Source organism: Ranitomeya imitator, chromosome 2 (genome assembly GCF_032444005.1).
Source record: "Ranitomeya imitator isolate aRanImi1 chromosome 2, aRanImi1.pri, whole genome shotgun sequence".
Lineage (NCBI taxonomy): Eukaryota > Metazoa > Chordata > Amphibia > Anura > Dendrobatidae > Ranitomeya > Ranitomeya imitator.
The window spans coordinates 349,803,631-349,824,660 of record NC_091283.1 but is presented as its reverse complement, the minus strand read 5'-3'; the positions used below and the strand labels follow the sequence as shown (position 1 = coordinate 349,824,660).

At 43.9% G+C, this 21,030-nt stretch overlaps 1 protein-coding gene across 1 annotated transcript in view; it reads left to right on the top strand.

Annotated features, from left to right (window-relative positions):
* The window catches only part of LOC138663734 (zinc finger protein 665-like), a 110,462-nt gene that overhangs the window by 61,764 nt on the left and 27,668 nt on the right, over nt 1–21,030 (top strand). Inside the window, exon 7 of the mRNA XM_069750059.1 lies at nt 1,972–2,062. Within this exon, the coding sequence (XP_069606160.1) occupies nt 1,972–2,062 (91 nt within the window). The remainder of the gene's footprint in view (nt 1–1,971; nt 2,063–21,030) is intronic.

Sequence of the window (21,030 nt, the reverse complement as noted above, 5' to 3'; positions counted from 1 at the left end):
TTAAACATGAGCTTTTACATATAGAAGTTCTCTATGTCATGTACACATCGTTTTCAAAGGAAATATTCGTCAAAACACACATAGAAGAAAAGCCGGCAATTCTTGAATTCTTGTGCGCGTACAGTAAAATCACACTGACAGGTTAGAATAGAATAGATATATACACATAGAATACATATATATACAGCTCTGGCAAAAATTAAGAGACCACTGCAAAATGTTCAGTTTGTCTGATTTTTCTCTTTATAGGTATATTTTTAAGTAAAATGTAAATTGTTCTTTTATTCTATAAACTTGTCTCTGAATTTCCAAGCAATACTTTTTGTATTTTTTTTCTGAAAAAGAGAAATGGTCAAAAACAAACAAACAAAAAAAAACCAGTGCTTTCAGACCTCAAGTAATGCAAGGAAAGCAAGTTCATAATCATTTAGAAACAACAATACTAATGTTTTAACTCAGGAAGAGTTCATAAATCAATATTTTGTGGAAAAAACATGATTTCTAATCACGGTTTTCATGCGTCTTGGCATGCTTTCCACCAGTCTTTCACACTGCTTCTGGCGCAAAAATGTAAGCAGTTCTTCTTTGTTTAAAGGCTTGTGACTATTCAGCATCCTCTTTTGACGTGGTGACCTCCTAATTTTTGTCAGAGCTGTATATAGATGTCGGTGACAAATACAATTAGTAGAGTGTGTGTGCAAATTACTGTAGATGTATTTAATTAATAGAAGATTATTTTGCAGAAAAAAAGGGCGTGGGCTTCTGTACAATTTTCGCAAGCAGCAGAGGGAAAGCGAATGACTGAGGGCAGATGTTTATGGCCTGGGAAGGGGGTAATACCCATGGAGCTTCCCAGGCTATTAATATCAGCTCACAGCTGTATACTTAGCCATTACTGGCTATTAAAATGAGGGACCCCCCAAATAAATGACTTGGGATCCCCCCATAATTAATAACCAGCAAAGGCTATGCAGACAGCTGCGGGCTGAAATTAATAGCCTAGGAAGGGGCCATAGATATTGCCTCCCGGCTAAAAACATCAGCACTGAGCCACCCAGATAAGGCGCATCTCTAAGATGTGCCAATTTGGCACTTGGCCTCGCTATTCCCACTTGCCCTGTAGCGGTGGCAAGTGAGGTAATAGTTGTGGTGTTGATGTCACCTTTGTATTGTAAGGTCACATCAAGCCCACAGCTTAGTAATGGAGAGGTGTCAATAAGACACCTATCCATTCCTAATCCTATAGTTGTTACATGTTAAATAAAGACACAGCTAGAATAAAGTATTTTAATTAAATAAACCACAACACAGTTTTCCCATTTTATTATTACTCCTAATCCATGCCCTCGATCTCCTGTAATAAAAATAACAAACCAACAATATACCATACCTGTCTGTTGTTGTGTCCCATGCCGTAATCCATATCTGGGGTATATACTGTTTTCAACCAGGACGGTGCCAAGATGCGACCGCCCTGGCTGAAAACTACTGGTGAATGAGGAGATGCTGTGAGCGGAGCTTCAGTGGCTAGCTGTGCTCCCTCAAAGCCTGAACTGCTGTAACCTCTGGACCATGGGAAAATGCCAGTGCATTTTCCCACGGTCCAGAGGTCATCACAGTTCAGCACGGCTGCGAACGGCAGCTTCAATGACTAGTGGTGACGTCACTGATGCTGCGCTGCCTCACAGCCTGACCTGCGCTGAACTCTGGAGTGTGGGAAAATGCACTGGCATTTGTTATCCAAAACTCCTGCAGCAAGCATTACTTTACACAGTACCCTGGTAAATCAATACAGTAACTGAGAAAGGCAGCAATGTAACATATTACATTTATTATATGATCTTCAGGGGGTTCTGATCATTCTTCCACTTTCTTACACTTGTTAATGAGACTTGTGAAGAAGGCAGGATTAGAGCTGATCATAGATGTGAGTTCTCCATCTGTCTGTGACTTTTACAATATTTGTTTTAGGGTGAAGATCTGACCTATACTGGTACTACAGGGACATATGTGAAGGCTGATGAGTGGTGTAAAGAGGAGATTCCTACAGATAACCACCCAAGTGAGTAGTAGCTTCTGTATTTACGTATTGACCGATTGGAACAATTATGTGTTTAATTTTGTAGACTTTCTATTGAATCTGCACTCTGTTCTGTGCCCATGCCTCACAAGCTATGCACTACTCAGCTGCCTATTTGTCACGATTCTACCAGTCACAGTGTCCTAAGGACGCTGTGAGTGACAGCTCAGCCACCCTTAGGACCCAGGGCTGTCAGTATTGTGAGTGACAGCTCAGCTGCCCAATCTGGCTTGTACGGCAGGGTCTCTTCCAGGTGTCACCTGTTCAGAGTGATTATCTGGTATTTCACTGGATGGCAATGGTCAGACGTAGCCTTGCTCGGTGGTGTGTTTACTCTGTGTACTGATTTTGTGATCTGCGTTGCCAGACCTTAAATTTGCCTTTTGGCTACTCGTTTGTATTATCCCTTTTGCCTTGATGTACTCTGACTTTAGCTGCCTGACCTCGGATTTTGCCTCTGACTGTTAATTTTTTTTGTATTCCTTTGTCTTTGATGTACTTTGATTCTGGCACTTGATCTTGGACTACTGATCTTCCCGGCCGCACGGCTTGTCCATGTGTAGTGATTCAGCATCACATTTCATTTTTTTTTCGCCAGAAATGATCCCATTCACATGCATTGTAATCTGGTGGCAAATCTGACCCAAATGATTCAGTATCTAGCTAAACAGCACCAGAACCTTGAATTATTACAGTTGCAGGACCAGGAAAAGGTGTCTTGCTGTGTGAAAGCTCACTAGCTCTTTGTTGCCAGCGGTGACTGTGACATCTGTACCTTCAGACGTGCAGTTGACCTCCTCTGAATGCGTAACTCTTCCTGATACATTTTTGGAAAAGAAAAAACAGTTTGAGTTTTCAGCAAGAGCTGTAGGTTAGTTTTTACCCTGCTACCTCAGTCTTCAAGCGATGAGCGCCAGGAGGTGGGAATACTTATATACCTTCTGCAAGGCAGTTCCCAGACCTTGGTGTTTTCACTGTCCCAACAGGCCCCAGAACAGGTTTCTGTTGATGCATTCTTTGACAACTTAGGTTTAATTTATGACAAACCTGACAGATTCTGGGTCAGTATGGCTAAGATCAGTGGTCCCCAACTCCAGGCCTCGAGGGCCGCCAACAGTGCAGGTTTTCAGGATTTCCTTAGTATTGCACAGGGGTTGGAATCATCACCTGTGCAGATGATCACATTACCACCGATGCAATACTAAAGAAATCCTGAAAACCTGCACTGTTGGCGGCCCTCGAGGCCTGGAGTTGGAGACCTCTGGCTAAGATCATGAACCTGACATAGGGGACCTGCACCGCTGAGTACTATAGTACCGAATTCCAGCAATGGTCCACCAGAGTTCAGTGGAATGATGCGTCCCTCAGGTGCCAATTCATTAGAGGCCTTTTTGAAGCCCTTAAAGGGACTCTGTCAGCTCAAATTGGCGGGATGTTAAAATGATTTCTTACCGGTCAGATGAGCGTCGTATCCTTTTTATTTCTCCACCCTGTCAGTCCCTGTTTTCCGCATTATTTTCGGGAATAAGAGTATGCGTGCGCCATAGCTGGCGCACGCGTGGTATGCTTTGCCCTACTGCGGGTAAAGCCGAAAAGCATTACTGCGCATGCGCCCACGCACTATATCCCGGAACACAGCAAAATACTTCCAGGACATAGTGCGCGGGCGCATGCGCAGTAATGCTTTTCGGCTTTGCCCTTAGTAGGGCAAAGCATACAGCGCGTGCGCTACCGAAGACTGCATGGCGCACGCATACTCTTATTCCCGAAATAATGCGGAAAACAGGGACGGACGGGGTGAAGAAATAAAGATGATACGCCGCCCATCTGACCGGTAAGAAATCATTTTAATATCCCGCCAATTTGAGAGTCCCTTTAAGTACACTCTCTGGTTCTTCATGATTGCCCTTGCACTTTGTCGGAGGCCATGACCCAGGCTATAAGGATGGACCACAGAATTTTGGAGAGACGTGGTGGGCAAGCAGCAGGGTTCCTGTTATACTCCCCGGGGCGGGTCTGTTCACATGTGATGGAGGTTGGAGTTGCCGGATCTTGTGCTGTGGATCCGGAAGGGTTATAAGCATTTTTAACATCGGTGTTTATTCGAAAATCTTATATATATACATATCTGTGCAGTAGTAGAAATGTTGAGAGAGAATTCTTTTTGCTAAAATTGAGAAATATTATCACCAAAAGTCCCAAATCATATATGAAGGACAAACAACTCAAAACTCAATATAGCACTGTCAGGAATAGGTTAAGAAAGCACCACCAGAGAGTATAATCCTTAAGGCTATGTGCACACGTTGCGGATTTTGCTGCGGATCCGCAGGGGATTGGCCGCTGCGGATTCACAGCAGTTTTCCATGAGTTTACAGTACCATGTAAACCTATGGAAAACAAAATCCGCAGTGCACATGCTGCGGAAAAAAACGCTCGGAAACGTAGCGTTGTTTATTCCTCAGCATGTTAATTCTTTGTGCAGATTCCACAGCGGTTTACACCTGCTCCTCAATAGGAATCCACAGGTGTAAACCCGCATGTGAAATCCGCGGAAAAAAATGCGGTAATTCCGCAGTAAATCCGCAGTGCGGATTTACCAAAATCAGTGCGGAACGTGTACACATACCCTAAATGTAATCTTTATTAAAGGGAACCTGTCACCCCCCTCAGGCGGTTGTAACTAAAAGAGCCACCTTGTGCAGCACAAATGCTGCATTCTGACAAGGTGGCTCTTTTAGTTATGATGTCTGCACATGCTGAAATAAACGTTTATAAAATGTGCCCCCTCATACCCTGAAATCGTCCCGGGGCGGGATTTTCCTTCCTAATCAGATGCAGCACAGCCGTCACTCCGGAGCTGCGCGCCGGGCGCTGCCGCCTCTTGCTGCATTATCGTCCCCGGCGCCTGCGCTGTAAGTACGAAGGGCAGCGCAACTGCGCATGACCGAAAAAAAAACTTAATGCGCAGGCGCCGGGGACGATAATGCAGCAAGAGGAGGCGGCGCACACAGCTCCAGAGTGACGGCCGTGCTGCGTCTGATTAGGAAGGAAAGACCCGCCCCGGGATGATTTCAGGGTATGAGGGGGCACATTTTATAAACGTTTATTTCAGCGTGTGCAGACATCATAACTAAAAGAGCCACCTTGTCAGAATGCAGCATTTGTGCTGCACAAGGTGGCTCTTTTAGTTACAAACGCCTGAGGGGGTGACAGGTTCCATTTAAATCCATAATAAGACAAAAAATCAGAAAAAACTACAGGACACCAAATATACATGGGATGTGAGCACAAACCACTCAATGTGGAGTTCAGCCGTACATAAGTAATAGTATAACCTCAAATGTTTGCAAAATAACCACCCTCAGAAAAAAGGTGCAAGCCTCAATAATATGTGTATAAATTTGATAAATATATATGCAGTAAAGTATCTCATATATCCACAGCATATGAATATGTGCAAAACAATGCAAAAAGGTCTATTTATCTAGCAGCAGCGATATAGATATAATGTGCAAAGTGTTAATCAGCTTTGAAATGGATGTGACCCGTGCACTAAAAAATACTCGGAGCACCCCCGAGCATGCTCAGGAAATCTCGAGTAACGAGTATATTCGCTCATCACTAGTAAACACCAAATGGATCTGCAGGCGCAGGAATAATTGTATTAAAATATATGTAAACCATTATTTTTCTTTTAGATATATTGGTCTCGTATTGCTTAGTCAAAACAGAGGAAGAATCCACACTGACTAGATCCGTTTTTGAAAATAAATGTTCTTACAGTTAGTGCTTGTGAAGTTCGACGTATTTACAGAAGTAAATGATTTTCCAATAAATAATGAGTCTTTGTACTATCAGACCTTTTAGGTTAATAAACTGAGTGATTTGAGTATACTTGTAATTTCTGAAAGGATTTGTGAACAATCAATAAGCCATTAGTCTGATAGTATAGGGAAATAATGACCAAATGACTAATCATTTCCAATAAAGTAAAGTAAATAACAGACTCCTGAGGGAACCAAGGGACTAAAAGAGACACTCCTCATACACAACAATGTGCATTATTCATTCAGGCCATATTTAGATAAAATATATAAATATGAGTACAAATATAAAGTAGTGTGATGCTTAAAATTAAGTTAGTTTGTGAGTAGTGAGTAAAACGCATAAATGTTAAACTAGTATATGTAAAAAGTAAAAAATTATTTGTGGAGAGCAAATAGATTCAAAAGTGAGTGCGAGCCAAATTAGTGTAAAATAGTGTCTGTAAATTATTACCTCCAATGTATACAGTGCAAAGACCATGATAATAAGTGAAATATAGTCATCGTGGTGGAAGTGAAGAAAGGTTTTTTTGTTTTTGTTTTTTTTTATTCCATAAAGAAATTTCCTGTGCCTGCAGATCCATTTGGTGTTTACCCATTGAAAAAAAAAATATTTAAAAAAAATGTATGTAATAAGTGTTTAAAGGGAACCTGTCACCTGAATTTGGCGGGACTGGTTTTGGGTCATATGGGCGGAGTTTTCGGGTGTTTGATTCACCCTTTCCTTACCCGCTGGCTGCATGCTGGCTGCAATATTGGATTGAAGTTCATTCTCTGTCCTCCATAGTACACGCCTGCACAAGGCAAGATTGCTTTGTGCAGGCATGTACTACGGAGGACAGAGAATGAACTTCAATCCAATATTGCAGCCAGCATGCAGCCAGCGGGTAAGGAAAGGGTGAATCAAACACCCGAAAACTCCGCCCATATGACCCAAAACCAGTCCCGCCAAATTCAGGTGACAGAGTCCCTTTAACCCCTTTACCCCCAAGGGTGGTTTGCACGTTAATGACCGGGCCAATTTTTACAATTCTGACCACTGTCCCTTTATGAGGTTATAACTCTGGAACGCTTCAACGGATCCCAGTGAATCTGACATTGTTTTCTCGTGACATATTGTACTTCATGACAATGGTAAAAATTCTTTGATAGTACCTGCATTTATTTGTGAAAAAAATGGAAATTTGGCGAAAATTATGAAAATTTCGCAATTTTCCAACTTTGAATTTTTATGCAATTAAATCACAGAGATATGTCACACAAAATACTTAATTAGTAACATTTCCCACATGTCTACTTTACATCAGCACAATTTTGGAACCAAAATTTTTTTTTGTTAGGGAGTTATAAGGGTGAAAAGTTGACCAGCAATTTCTCATTTCTACAACACCATTTTTTTTTAGGGACTACATCTCATTTGAAGTCATTTTGAGGGGTCTGTATGATAGAAAATACCCAAGTGTGACACCATTCTAAAAACTACACCCCTCAAGGTGCTCAAAACCATATTCAAGAAGTTTATTAACCCTTCTGGTGCTTCACAGGAATTTTTTGAATGTTTAAATAAAAATGAACATTTAACTTTTTTCAACAAAAAATTTAATTCAGCTCCAATTTGTTTTATTTTACCAAGGGTAACAGGAGAAAATGGACCCAAACATTGTTGTACAATTTGTCCTGAGTACGCCAATACCCCACATGTGGGGGTAAACCACTGTTTGGGCGCATGGCACAGCTCGGAAGCAAAGGAGCGCCATTTGACTTTTCAATGCAAAATTGACTGGAATTGAGATGGGACGCCATGTTTCGTTTGGAGAGCCCCTGATGTGCCTAAACATTGAAACCCCCCACAAGTGACACCATTTTGGAAAGTAGACCCCCTAAGGAACTTATCTAGAGGTGTGGTGAGCTCTTTGACCCACCAAGTGCTTCACAGAAGTTTATAATGTAGAACCGTAAAAATAAAAAATCATATTTTTTCACAAAAATTATCTTTTTGCCCCCAATTTTTTATTTTTCCAAGGATAAGAGAAGAAATTGGACCCCAAAAGTTGTTGTACAATTTGTCCTGAGTACGCTGATACCCCATATGTGGGGGTAAACCACTGTTTGGGCGGATGGGAGAGCTCGGAAAGGAAGGAGCGCCGTTTGACTTTTCAATGCAAAATTGACAGGAATTGAGATGAGACGCCATGTTGCGTTTGCAGAGCCCCTAATGTACCTAAATAGTAGAAACCCCTCACAAGTGACACCATTTTGGAAAGTAGACCCCCTAAGGAACTTATCTAGATGTATGGTGAGCGCTTTGACCCACCAAGGGCTTCACAGAAGTTTATAATGGAGAGCCGTAAAAATAAAACAAAACTTTTTTCCCACAAAAATTATTTTTTAGCCCCCAGTTTTGTATTTTCCCGAGGGTAACAGGAGAAATTGGACCCCAACATTTGTTGTCCAATTTGTCCTGAGTGCGCTGATACCCCATATGTGGGGGGAAACCACTGTTTGGGCGCATGGGAGGGCTCGGAAGGGAAGGAGTGCCATTTAAATGCAGACTTAGATGGAATGGTCTGCAGGTGTCACATTGCATTTGCAGAGCCCCTAATGTACCTAAACAGTAGAAACCCCCCACAAGTGACACCATTTTGGAAACTAGACCCCCTAAGGAACTCATCTAGATGTGTTGTGAGAGCTTTGAACCCCCAAGTGTTTCACTACAGTTTGTAACGCAGAGCCGTGAAAATTAAAAAAAAAAAATCTTTCCCCCCCGAAATGATTTTTTAGCCCCCAGTTTTGTATTTTCCCGAGGGTAAGAGGAGAAATTCGACCCCAAAAGTTGTTGTCCAATTTGTCCTGAGTACGCTGATACCCCATATGTTGGGGGGAACCACCGTTTGGGAGCATGGGAGGGCTTGGAAGGGAAGGAGTGCCATTTGGAATGCAGACTTAGATGCAATGTTCTGCAGGCGTCACATTGCGTTTGCAGAACCCCTAATGTACCTAAACAGTAGAAACCCCCCACAAGTGACCCCATATTGGAAACTAGACCCCCCAGGGAACTTATCTAGATGTGTTGTGAGAACTTTGAACCCCCAAGTGTTTCACTACAGTTTATAACGCAGAGCCGTAAAAATAAAAAATCTTTTTTTTCCCACAAAAATTATATTTTGGCCCCCAGTTTTGTATTTTCCCAAGGGTAACAGGAGAAATTGGACCCCAAAAGTTGTTGTCCTATTTGTCCTGAGTACGCTGATACCCCATATGTTGGGGTAAACCCCTGTTTGGGCACACAGGCGAGCTCGGAAGGGAAGAAGCACTGTTTTACTTTTTCAACGCAGAATTGGCTGGAATTGAGATCGGACGCCATGTCACTTTTGGAGAGCCCCTGATGTGCCTAAACAGTGGAAACCCCCCAATTATAACTGAAACCCTAATCCAAACACTCCCCTAACCCTAATTCCAACGGTAACCCTAATCACACCTCTAACCCTGACAAACCCCTATCCCTAATCCCAACCCTATTCCCAACTGTAAATGTAATCTAAACCCTAACTGTAACTTTAGCCCCAACCCAAACTGTAGCCCTAGCCCTAGCCCTAACCCTAGCCCTAACCCTAGCCCTAACCCTAACCGTAGCCCTAACCCTAGCCCTAACCCTAGCCCTAGCCCTAACCCTAGCCCTAACCCTAGCCCTAATGGGAAAATGGAAATAAATACATTTTTTTAATTTTTCCTTAACTAAGGGGGTGATGAAGGGGGGTTTGATTTACTTTTATAGTGGGTTTTTTTAGCGGATTTTTATGATTGGCAGCCGTCACACACTGAAAGACGCTTTTTATTGCAAAAAATATTTTTTGCGTCACCACATTTTGAGAGCTATAATTTTTCCATATTTTGGTCGACAGAGTCATGTGAGGTCTTGTTTTTTGCGGGACGAGTTGACGTTTTTATTGGTAACATGTTCGGGCACGTGACATTTTTTGATCGCTTTTTATTCCGATTTTTGTGAGACAGAATGACCAAAAACCAGCTATTCATGAATTTGTTTTGGGGGAGGCGTTTATACCGTTCCGCGTTTCGTAAAATTGATAAAGCAGTTTTATTCTTCGGGTCAGTACAATTACAGCGACACCTCATTTATATCATTTTTTTATATTTTGGCGCTTTTATACGATAAAAACTATTTTATAGAAAAAATAATTATTTTGGCATCGCTTTATTCTCAGGACTATAACTTTTTTATTTTTTGCTGATGATGCTGTATGGCGGCTCGTTTTTTGCGGGACAAGATGACGCTTTCAGCGGTACCATGGTTATTTATACCTGTCCTTTTGATCGCGTGTTATTCCACTTTTTGTTCGGCGGTATGATAATAAAGCGTCGTTTTTTGCCTCGTTTTATTTATTTATTTTTTTTCTTACGGTGTTTACTGAAGGGGTTAACTAGTGGGCCAGTTTTATAGGTCGGGCCGTTACGGACCCGGCGATACTAAATATATGTACTTTTATTTTTTTTTTAAATTTATTTAGATAAAGAAATGTATTTATGGGAATAATATATATATATATTTTTTTCATTACTTAGGAATATTTTTTTTTTTTACACACTTGGAAAAAATTTTTTTAACTTTTTTACTTTGTCCCGGGGGGGACATCACAGATCGATGATCTGACAGTTTGCACAGCACTCTGTCAGATCACCGATCTGATAGCAGTGCAGGCTGCTTCACAGTGCCTGCTCTGAGCAGGCTCTGTGAAGCCACCTCCCTCCCTGCAGGACCCGGATCCGCGGCCATCTTGGATCCGGGCCTGGAGCAAGCAGGGAGGGAGGTAAGACCCTCGCAGCAATGCGATCACATCACGTTGCTGCGGGGGGCTCAGGGAAGCCCGCAGGGAGCCCCCTCCCTGCGAGATGCTTCCCTGCACCGCCGGCACATCGCGATCATCTTTGATCGCGGTGTGCCAGGGGTTAATGTGCCGGGGGCGGTCCGTGACCGCTCCTGGCACATAGTGCCGGATGTCAGCTGCGATAGGCAGCTGACACCCGGCCGCGATCGGCCGCGATCGGCCGCGCTCCCCCCGTGAGCGCCGCCGATCGCGCTGGACATACTATCCCGTCCGTGGTCATGGGGGCCCACCCCACCTCGACGGGATAGTACGTCCGAGGTCAGAAAGGGGTTAATAAAGATGTATGTACTTTTTTAATTGACTTGGTATCTGCTTCCGGTATGTTTATAATCTTGTACATCCAAGTTGATCAAAGATGCATTTAAGATAATTTATACACTATACTCTTTTTCTCTGTATTATGTTAAAGATATATCAAGTAGAAAAAAAAGACAAACGAGAAACGTACCACAACACTGGTGAATATCGCTACCTATACCGTCCTCATACACGTTAATAGGGTGTGCAATGAGACATGTAATAACCCCCTGAAAAAGAGGAAGAGGCTGTAAAATTGTAACCTTCTTTTATTGCTTGTAGATGAGACAGGAAAGGATGAAACCATAGGATGCAATAGCAGGAGCATTTCAGAATATATAACTGCACAGTGCATAAAATACACACAGTCTGCAATACACAGTAATATGAGGTAATATACAGGTAACATGGGGTAATACAAACTGATGATTACCTATTTAGTACAGCAAAAGTACTGATAAACACAGGACTGTAACACATAGATAGTGCTTACCAACTATGCTTAGAGCAGGCTGTTCAAGGAGCATGAAGAAAAACGAGTGGTGTGATTTTCTCCTCAGAAGCAATGGCTGCTGTTCCCTTCACAGTGTCATAATAAGACCACAGTGCAACCGGAACAATCCCACAATGCCCTAGGAACTTCCCATAATACATTGCAAATTAAACTAGAATGCAAACATTAAACCGCCAGCAGATGGTGCTGTTACCTTACAATATAAAATATAGGAAGGATTAATACACACACAAAATACAATCTCTGTAATAACTGAGACATAAAAAAATGACTAAACTTTAGACAGCAATTATATTGCTGGACAGAACACTCCCCGCTTGACGTCAGCCGACGTCACTATTGTGTTTATTGGACAAGAACAGCAGAACGAGTTTCTCTACTGGCCTGAGGAACAATTTGGTCCCGCCTTGTATCCCTATTTTTACTTTGAACTTTTGTACGATTCCATCCTTACTCGGGAATGTCTTGGTAATGAGACCTAATGGCCATTCATTTCTCTGAGACTGACAGTCTTTCATTAGCACTATATCGCCAGGCTGGAGGTTGGTCTTACTGGTTTGCCACTTTCTCCTCTGTTGCAAAGTATGCAGATACTGTTTTTCCACTTATCCCAAAAGACATTGGAGAGACTCTGTACTTGTCTCCATCGACTCCTGTAACGGTCCTTAACATTAAATTCTCCAGGTGGAGAGCAATTAGGTTCAGTCTTCTGCTTAAGCAGCAGGGCTGAGTTGAGAACAGTTGGGTCATCAGGATCATTGGAAATTGGAGTCAATGGTCTGGCATTTATGATGGCTGACACTTTAACCATGAATGTTGTCAAGCTTTTGTGCGTCTGTCTTACAGATCCTTCTTGTAAGAAGATTGAATCGAGGATTCTGCTTGCAAAAGCTATCATCCTCTCCCGTTCCATGTGTGAAGAATGTGGTGGGTTGAAAGACCAAGTACACGCTTGTACACTTAGGTATTTTTTTCCATCACCCATGACGGCACAACGAGAGAGGGGATCCTCTCTTCAAGGACAGGAAACCATCAAGATAAAAAGGGCGGTACCTCTCTCCGCATCAGTTGGTTTCCTGTCCTTGACAGGGAATCCTCAAGATGAAAATCTTTAAAAAAATGAAGAGGATGACCGTGTCTGGGGCGGGTGGTATTGGGGAAGCTGGGCTGCTGCATCTTTTGCCAGGTATCGGTAGGGTAGTTGCCTCGGAGGCCATGTCTCGCCATGCCCTCCTTGAGCGAAGCATGGCCACAGCCCGTGAGGCAATGCCCGGGCGAAGAAAGGCAATTGAATTTGGTGGCCCTGCAGCCCTTGAGGCACATCGGTGCCTGGGTGAAGTAAACTCAACAGAGGCCACGTTTTGCCGTGTCCTACCTGTTGAGCGTGATGGCTGTGCAGCCCGTGAGACACATTCTTTCTTGGGTAGAATAGAGTCCTTGGTGGAGGCCATGATTTACCGTGCCCTCCCTGTTGAATGCAGTGTCAACTCAGCCCGCGATGTAATGCCCGGGTGAAAAGGAGCCCGCAAGGTGCAGGATGCCAGAGGGAAATAACATAAGTGGCACTGTGTGGTACCCTCCCTGACAGTGTGTCCCCTCACTGATGTACCTGGAGTATGGTAATATCGGCTCCCTCCTGCAGAACTCTGGTCCTGGAGAGGGCGGCTGCGGAGTGTCATGGCGGCGACAAGTGGAGGAGGTAAGGGACACCAGATCTGTCTCCTGCACAGACAGGAAGTATAGTGCCGGCCGTGAGCTATTACAGCTAGGGGCGAGGCTGGGAGCGTGTAGCGGAAGTGACCCCTGCGCGCACCGGAAGTAGAATGCCGGGAGCGTGCAGGGTCAGGAGCAACATGGCGGCTGCATGGGGGTTTGTTAACCAGATCTGCGAGCGCATACTCAGCGCAGATAACGGGGGTGCGCTGGGTCAGAGCTGCAGAGGAGCATGCAGCAGGAGCCATCAGGGAGGAGAGCGCGCGTTCGCGCACACAGCTGGGTCATGAGCAGAAGGGGAAACAGGTGGTGCAGTCAAGGCACAGAAAAAAAAAGGGACACACACTGGGATATAACGAGCAGGTGTATGCAAAAAAAAAAGGGGTGTCACCCTTGTTAAGATAATGTGTCCTCAAAGTATTTAAAGGAGCAGCAGGCATGCGGGCGGTGGCAGCCATGGAAGCCTTGTCGCCTGATCACTTGCAGCCTAACCAGCAGCAGGAGCAACAGGAGCCAATGACACGGTCACACTCACAGGAGAAAAAACAGCCACCCCGAGCAGCAGTGGAGGCCATGGTTGAGCGACTTTTGTTTTTTTAGGATCGGGTCGGATTTCACGAAACCCGACTTTTTCAAAAGTCGGGTCGAGTGAAATCGGCCAATCCTACAGAAAAGTCGGGGTCGGCCGAAACACGAAACCCAATGCAGTGCATTGGGTTTCTAATGGTTCCCAGGGTCTGAAAGAGAGGAAACTCTCCTTCAGGCCCTGCGATCCATATTAATGTGTAAAATAAAGAATAAAAATAAAAAATATTGCTATACTCACCCTCGGACGCGCCCTGGTTGTAACCGGGAGCCTTCCTTCCTAAGAATGAGCGCCTGAAGGACCTTTCGATGACGTCGCGGCTTGTGATTGGTCGCGTGAGCGGTCACATGGGCGTCACGCGACCAATCACAAGCCGCGACGTCATCGAAAGGTCCTTCAAGCGCTGATTCTAGGAAGGAAGGCTGCGGGTTAGAACCAGGGCGCGTCCGAGGGTGAGTATATTCCTGTTCGGAATACTGTGCAGGTTTTTTGGGGGCTGCAGATAGATTTGATGGCACAGGAGCGTGGTCTCCCAGAGGAAAAAGAGCAAAAGATCAAACAGTTAGTCCAGGCATCAATAAGAAGACCAGAAATGACGCTCACGAAAGCATTGTCGTTACTGGGATCCCTGACCTCATGCATACCGGCAGTAAAATGGGCTCAGTTCCATACGAGAGAACTGCAGTGGTGTGTGCTACAAAACGATGCTGTACTACAGTTAGAAAGAAAACTTACCCTCCCAGACTCAGTAGTTAGGTCTCTCAGATGGTGGTTGCAGATAGTCTGCCCCAAGAGGAGTTCCCTGGATATACAAAGCCTCCAAAATAGTAACCACGGGTGCAAGTCCCTGGGGGTGGGGAGCACGTCTAGATACTCTATAGCTCCAGAATCCCTGGGCTCAAGAAGAAAGAGATTTGTCTAACGAATGGGAACTGCTGGCGGTAGAAAAGACTCTGATTTGGTTACTACCACATCTGCAGGGACAACATGTGAGAGTCCTGTCGGTCAACCAGTCGGCAGTGGCCTACATAAATCATCAGGGGGGCACTTGCTCTCGAACATTGATGCCAATAGCATAGAGGGTTCTATATCTGGCAGAAAACCATTTCCTCTCCTTATCTGCCCTGCATATTAGAGGTGTAGACAACCTAAAGGCGGACCTTTTAAGCCACAGTCAGTTGAGACAAGGGGAATGGTCCCTGAAGAAAGCAGTTTTCAGTCAGATAGTAGACATGTGGGGTTGTCCCAGGATGGATCTCTTCGCTTCAAGGGCCAACAGAAAAGTTCAAAGTTTTTGTTTTCTGAGTCCAGCAGACAGACCAGTGGCAGTAGACACCTTCAGAATAGAATGGTCATCAGGTCTTCTATATGCCTTTCCACCAATATGCTTCATACCAGCAGTCCTGAGAAAAATCCGAGAGGAGATAGCTACGGTAATCTTGATAGCCCCATTTTGGCCAAAGAGGCCTTGGTTTTACTGGCTGAGGACAATGTCCATAACAGATCCTTGGGTGCTCCCAGAAGACCAAAACTTACTAATTCAGGGCCCCTTCTGTCATCATCAGAAATCCGGGCTGCACCTAACAGCCTGGAATATGAGAGGTCATTACTACAGTACGGGCTTCTCAGCAGGATTAGTATCTACACTGCTTAGTAGTAGGAAGCCAATAACCACCAGGATTTATGGAAGGATATGGATTAAGTTTTTGTCTGTTGCAGGGCTAATACGGGAAGAGGAAGTTCCGTTAGTGGCCATATTAGAGTTCCTGCAGAAGGGACTGGAGTTGTAATTGGGGGTCAGTACCCTGAAGGTGCAAATTTCGGCTTTGGCAGCTTTATTTAACTGTGACCTGGCTAATGACAGATGGGTGGTAAGGTTTGTCAAAGCATGTAGTAGAAAGACCTCTGTCCCATCTCCTACACCTCCTCCTTAGGATCTAAATTTAGTGTTATCAGCGCTAGCAGAAAGTCCCTTTGAGCCATTGAACACAGCATCAGAAAAAAGTCACGTTAAAAACGACATTGTAAGCGCTATCAGCAGACGCTCCCTACACTCAGGTCATGGACGATAGGGTAGTACTAAGATTAGACCAAGCCTATCTTCTCAAGGTGGTGTCAAAATTCCATAGGGGTCAGGAAATAGTTTTACCATCTTTTTGCCCTAATCCAAGAAATCAGAAGGAGGAGAGACTTCATTGCTTGGATGTTAAGAGGTGTCTCCTACGATATTTAGAGGTAACAGAGCCCTGGAGAAAGCAGCCCTTGTTTTTCTCGTTTCACGGGTCAAGAAAGAGCCTTAAAGTCTCTAAACAAACCATAGCTAGATGGGTGAGAGAAGCCATTATGCTAGCATATAGTAGCGCAGGCAGGGATGTTCCGTAGGTCTGAAGGCCCATTCCAAGAGAGGCATGGCAGCATCCTGGGCGGAGAGAGCAGACGCTTCCATCGACCAGATCTGTAAGTCGGCCACTTTGTCCTCTCCGTCTACCTTCTATAGACACTACAGATTAGATCTGTCTGCTTCCTCTGACCTCACTTTCGGGAGATGGGTGTTGCAGGCGGTGATCCCTCCCTAAGAGTATACAAAATATCTGTAAATCTCTCGTTGTACCATCATGGGTGATGGAAAAGCACGGTTATTACTTACCTGGTAATGTGTTTTTTCATGACCCATGACGTCACCCTTATATTCTCGCCCTATTGATCACGTTATTTGTTTCGGCGTGTTGTTATATTTAGATACTCACTTAGATGTTGGTAGTCTGAAAATGTACTATATAAAAGGAATATATTATTTGGAATGTACACTAATCTGCGGAGTTCCTCTCATGCTCTGGAAAACATCTGAAGCGGAGAGAGGTGCCACCCTTTTTATCTTGAAGGTTTCCTGTCCTTAAAGGGCGAATCCCCTCTTTCGTTGTGCCGTCATGGGTCATGAAAAAACACATTACCAGATAAGTAATACCCGTGTTTCTACAGCATTTATATTCAAGTTGGAAGAGAGTTACAGTTCTCTTGCTGCTCCAAGTTTCCTCAGAACTCTATCTTTTGGTATTGGTCTTTGGTTAGTTACACAGTCGATTATCTTTGGCGTAGTTTTACTGCTTTACAGCTCGGATAATTGCATTATTTGAGTGCTCTAGCTCGAGAGCTGTATGGACGGGTTTACCATGGTGCCAGCGCTCTTCAGAGTCTTGAAGTGTAGGTGCTAACTCTGCATGACCATTCTTACATTTCTTCTCCATGAAGGTAAAGGAATGATCTTTCATCTCTGGTTTATTACGAAAGCTATGCCTGAGGGAGATAAATCGTTTGTAAACTTGTTGTCTGTTGTTAGGCAAGCGTTGTCTTTGAGGCTTGAAGGGTAGAGGTGCAATCTAGCTTTTCCTTTTGTCCTGCACCATTCCTTGCTCTATCATCATATCTAGGAACAGTCTAACTTCAAATGACATTGCTGTACGATTATTTTCTTTCGTCTTGCGGAAGACCGTACACTCAAGGTGACCTTGGTCGTCATTCAGGATGCAATCATCTTAGGCACGACTTGCTAAGATACTTGGTGCTGAAGTGCTGTGTGGCAACTCCTTTATCAAGTAGTGATTTTCACATGATTGAAGGCGAGATGGACACCCATTCTCGAGCGTACTGGTAAGAATATTGTTAACCATTGTCAGTTTGTGTGCTCCTCCTAAACAGTCCTCTCCTACAATGACCCACCCAAGGTCGGGTCTCGGGGCATATGGAGCGTTGTGAGAGCCATTGATATCTTGTCTAACATTGTGGTCTCGTAGAATATCTCTCCCAAGGAACAAGACTCTTTGAGCCTCTTGGTCAAGGATAAGAATCAGACATTCTATATGCTTCAGATGAGGATGATGGGATGCCACTTCAGGTGTTGGTATATTTGACCTGTTGTCAGGAATCTGGTTACATTCCAATATGGTTGGTAAGGGCAGACACATTTGGCCATCTATAGACTCGACTACGGAGCCTGTTGCTCTCCTACCAGCTGTGTCTACTATACCGGCACAAGTTCCCAAAGAGTAGGGGGCACTGGGTCCTCTGACGTTAAAGCTATCAAAGAAGGCAGACGTGGCTAATGACCTGTTACTCTGATCGTCTAAAATCGCGTATACTTTTGATGGCTTTGTCCTTTTCGTTTGCTGGGTAGACTCTCACTAGGGAAATTTTAGAGCAAGACTTGCCTCCTATGAGATTTCCACAAACTTCTGTACACTTAGAAGTAATTGCTGGAGTGTCAGTATTTGAGTCCTTTAGTTCCCCGCTATGCTCTTGGACTTGGGGCAAAGTATCCGATGGTGATCCAGGGTGTAGAGCTGAGTTATGTTCGGTGCTGTCACATTCGGCACACATTGCACTAACCTCACAGTCCCTGGCAAAGTGGGATGTTGAAGAGCAGCATTTGTAGCAGATGTGGTTCTCCTTAAGGAATGCCTTCCGTTCTTCCAATGACTTTTCTCTGAAAGCTCTGCACTTAAGTAAGGAATGTGGCTTCTTGTGTAAGGGACACTGTCTGCTTGGGTCCTCGGCTTTATCTTCTCCTTGAAGGGAGCTGAAGTCTTTGTGAACTGAACCTGTGGAGGAAATGTTAGTTTTGTGGACCTCTACAGTTGTTCTACGTGGTTTACTAACAGAGGTATTGGCACATGACAGTGTGAAATCAAAGCTAGGATGATTTCTAATTTTTGCTTCTTCTGAGACAAAATCTACAAACACATTGAATGGAGGAAATGGTACATTGTAAGTCTGTTTATACCTAAAACCATATGTAACCCACTTGTCTTGCAGGTTATATGGGAGTTTTTGAACTATGGGGTTCACACCTCTAGCATTGTCAAGGTTTGTCAACCCCACAAGATCTCCTTCTGCTTTTGCTACACACAATTTCATTAACAAGTCAGTAAATTCTCTGAGCTTTACTAACAGAGGTATTGGCACATGACAGCGTGAAATCAAAGCTAGGATCATTTCTAATTTTTGCTTGTTCTGAGACAAAATCTACAAACACAATATACCATTTACTCCATTCAATGTAAGTCTGTTTATGCCAAAAACCAAATGTAACCAACTTGTCTTGCAGGTTATATGGGAGTTTTTGAATTATGGGGTTCACACCTCTAGCATTGTCGAGGTATGTCAACCCCACAAGATCTCCTTCTGCTTTTGCTACACACAACTCTATTAACAAGTCAGTTAATTCGCTGAGCTTTGAATAGTTCTTGTTCGCTATTCTAGGAAAATCTTCTATTCTTTTAAACAAGGCACTTTCTATAACCTCTACTGAGCTATAGCATTCATCAAGTCTATTCCAAATATTCCAAATTCTTTTGAGGCCGACATCTGGATAATTTACATTAATGTCTCTAATTCTCTTTGCGTGCTCGGCAGACTCACTACCTAGCCATTTACCAGGAGATCCACTTCTTCGCTACATGATAGACCTATGTCTCTGATGGCATTTCTGAAGGAGGCTCGCCAAGCTCTGTAGTTTTCAGCACAGTTGCTCAACTTTACAAGTCCCTTGATGACCAACTCATGTCGAGTAAGGAACTTGGCAAAGTCCATTGTGGCTTGGTTGGCACTAATACCAGCTGATGGTGTGTTGCCAGAGTACATGTGTGCTGTGCATACCTGTTCGATGTCTCTGATTTGGTCCAACTGCTGTAGGACCTTAATGAAGCGAAGGGAGTCTCTTTAAGCCGGGACAGATTCCGGATCTTCTCTTCTGGAGAAAGATTATTGTAGTCAGTCTCATTCCAATGTGTATTTCCTTGCTTGTGGCAGGGAGACTGATAATTGGCTTTCTGGGGGTCCGAATAATCTGGTTGGCTTGACTTGTTGACAAAATGCTCTGCCTTTAGCTGTGGGTCTGTATCTTCGTTTTATTTGGACTGTTGATGGACGTACTCTGCAGTACACTTCAAGAGATTGTGAGTAACTTGCTGAAAGTCTAGCACACTGCTATGTCGGCTGTGTTCGTCGTCAGAATATACAACAGCTTCTAAGGCTTCTGCTTCCGCAATGTCAGCTGCTGTTTCTTTTTCGATAGCAAGCTTCTGTAATGTCGCTTCAAGGCGCGCTTTCTCTTCATCCATGCATGCTTGTTGGCGCGCTTTTTCCGCATCCAGGGATGCTTGTTAGCGTGGTTTTTGTGCAACCGGCGATGCTTGTTGCAGCTTTATTTGTATGTCTTGCTCAGCAAATGTGCTTTGTGCTTTTGCCTCTTCAGCTTTTGCGCGGGCAATAGTGGTGGCATTTCTGATGGGTGATGTCTTGGAGGAACCAACTTGTGATCTTGTCTTGACAGAGGGTGCTCGTCCCTCAGACATGATTCAACGGTTAGGTGACTGCTGTGATATCCCTGTGTCAGCTCTGTGTGGATAATGGCGGGCTCCGTATGGTCTGATTATTCAGTGCGACCGTTAGGAGGTTGCTGCAATATCTGTATGCAATAACCATATGATTGGATAATGGCGGGCTCCATATCGTCAGATCTTCTGAGCTTGTTCTCAGCAGTTGTTTCACTATACTGTCCTCATACACTTTAGTAGGGTGTGTAATGAGACATATATATATTATATAACATCCGAAAAAAGGAGTCACGAAACTGCCACTTCAAGTATATAAAAATAACACCATTTATTAATAACCTTTAAAAAGCTCAATACATATACACAAATATAATCATAAATAGAGTAATTATTGTGAATTACGAATAGGGTAACAAGACCAACAAACACAACCAAATCAACGGCTTGAGGTCTCAGGTTCACTAGAAGCACATGTGTAATGAATAGTATTCCATACCTAGTCCAGCTTAGGACCCGTAGAGACATATAAATCTAAATAAACATACAAAACTGGACCTCACCCATGTCAGCCGAGTTGTGTAGGTAGTCACGCCAGCCCCTACGCGCGTTTCGCGTAGGCTTCTTCCGGGGGCTGTCAGCTACGGGTCCTAAGCTGGACTAGGTATGGAATACTATTCATTACACATGTGCTTCTAGTGAACCTGAGACCTCAAGCCGTTGATTTGGTTGTGTTTGTTGGTCTTGTTACCCTATTCGTGATTCACAATAATTACTCTA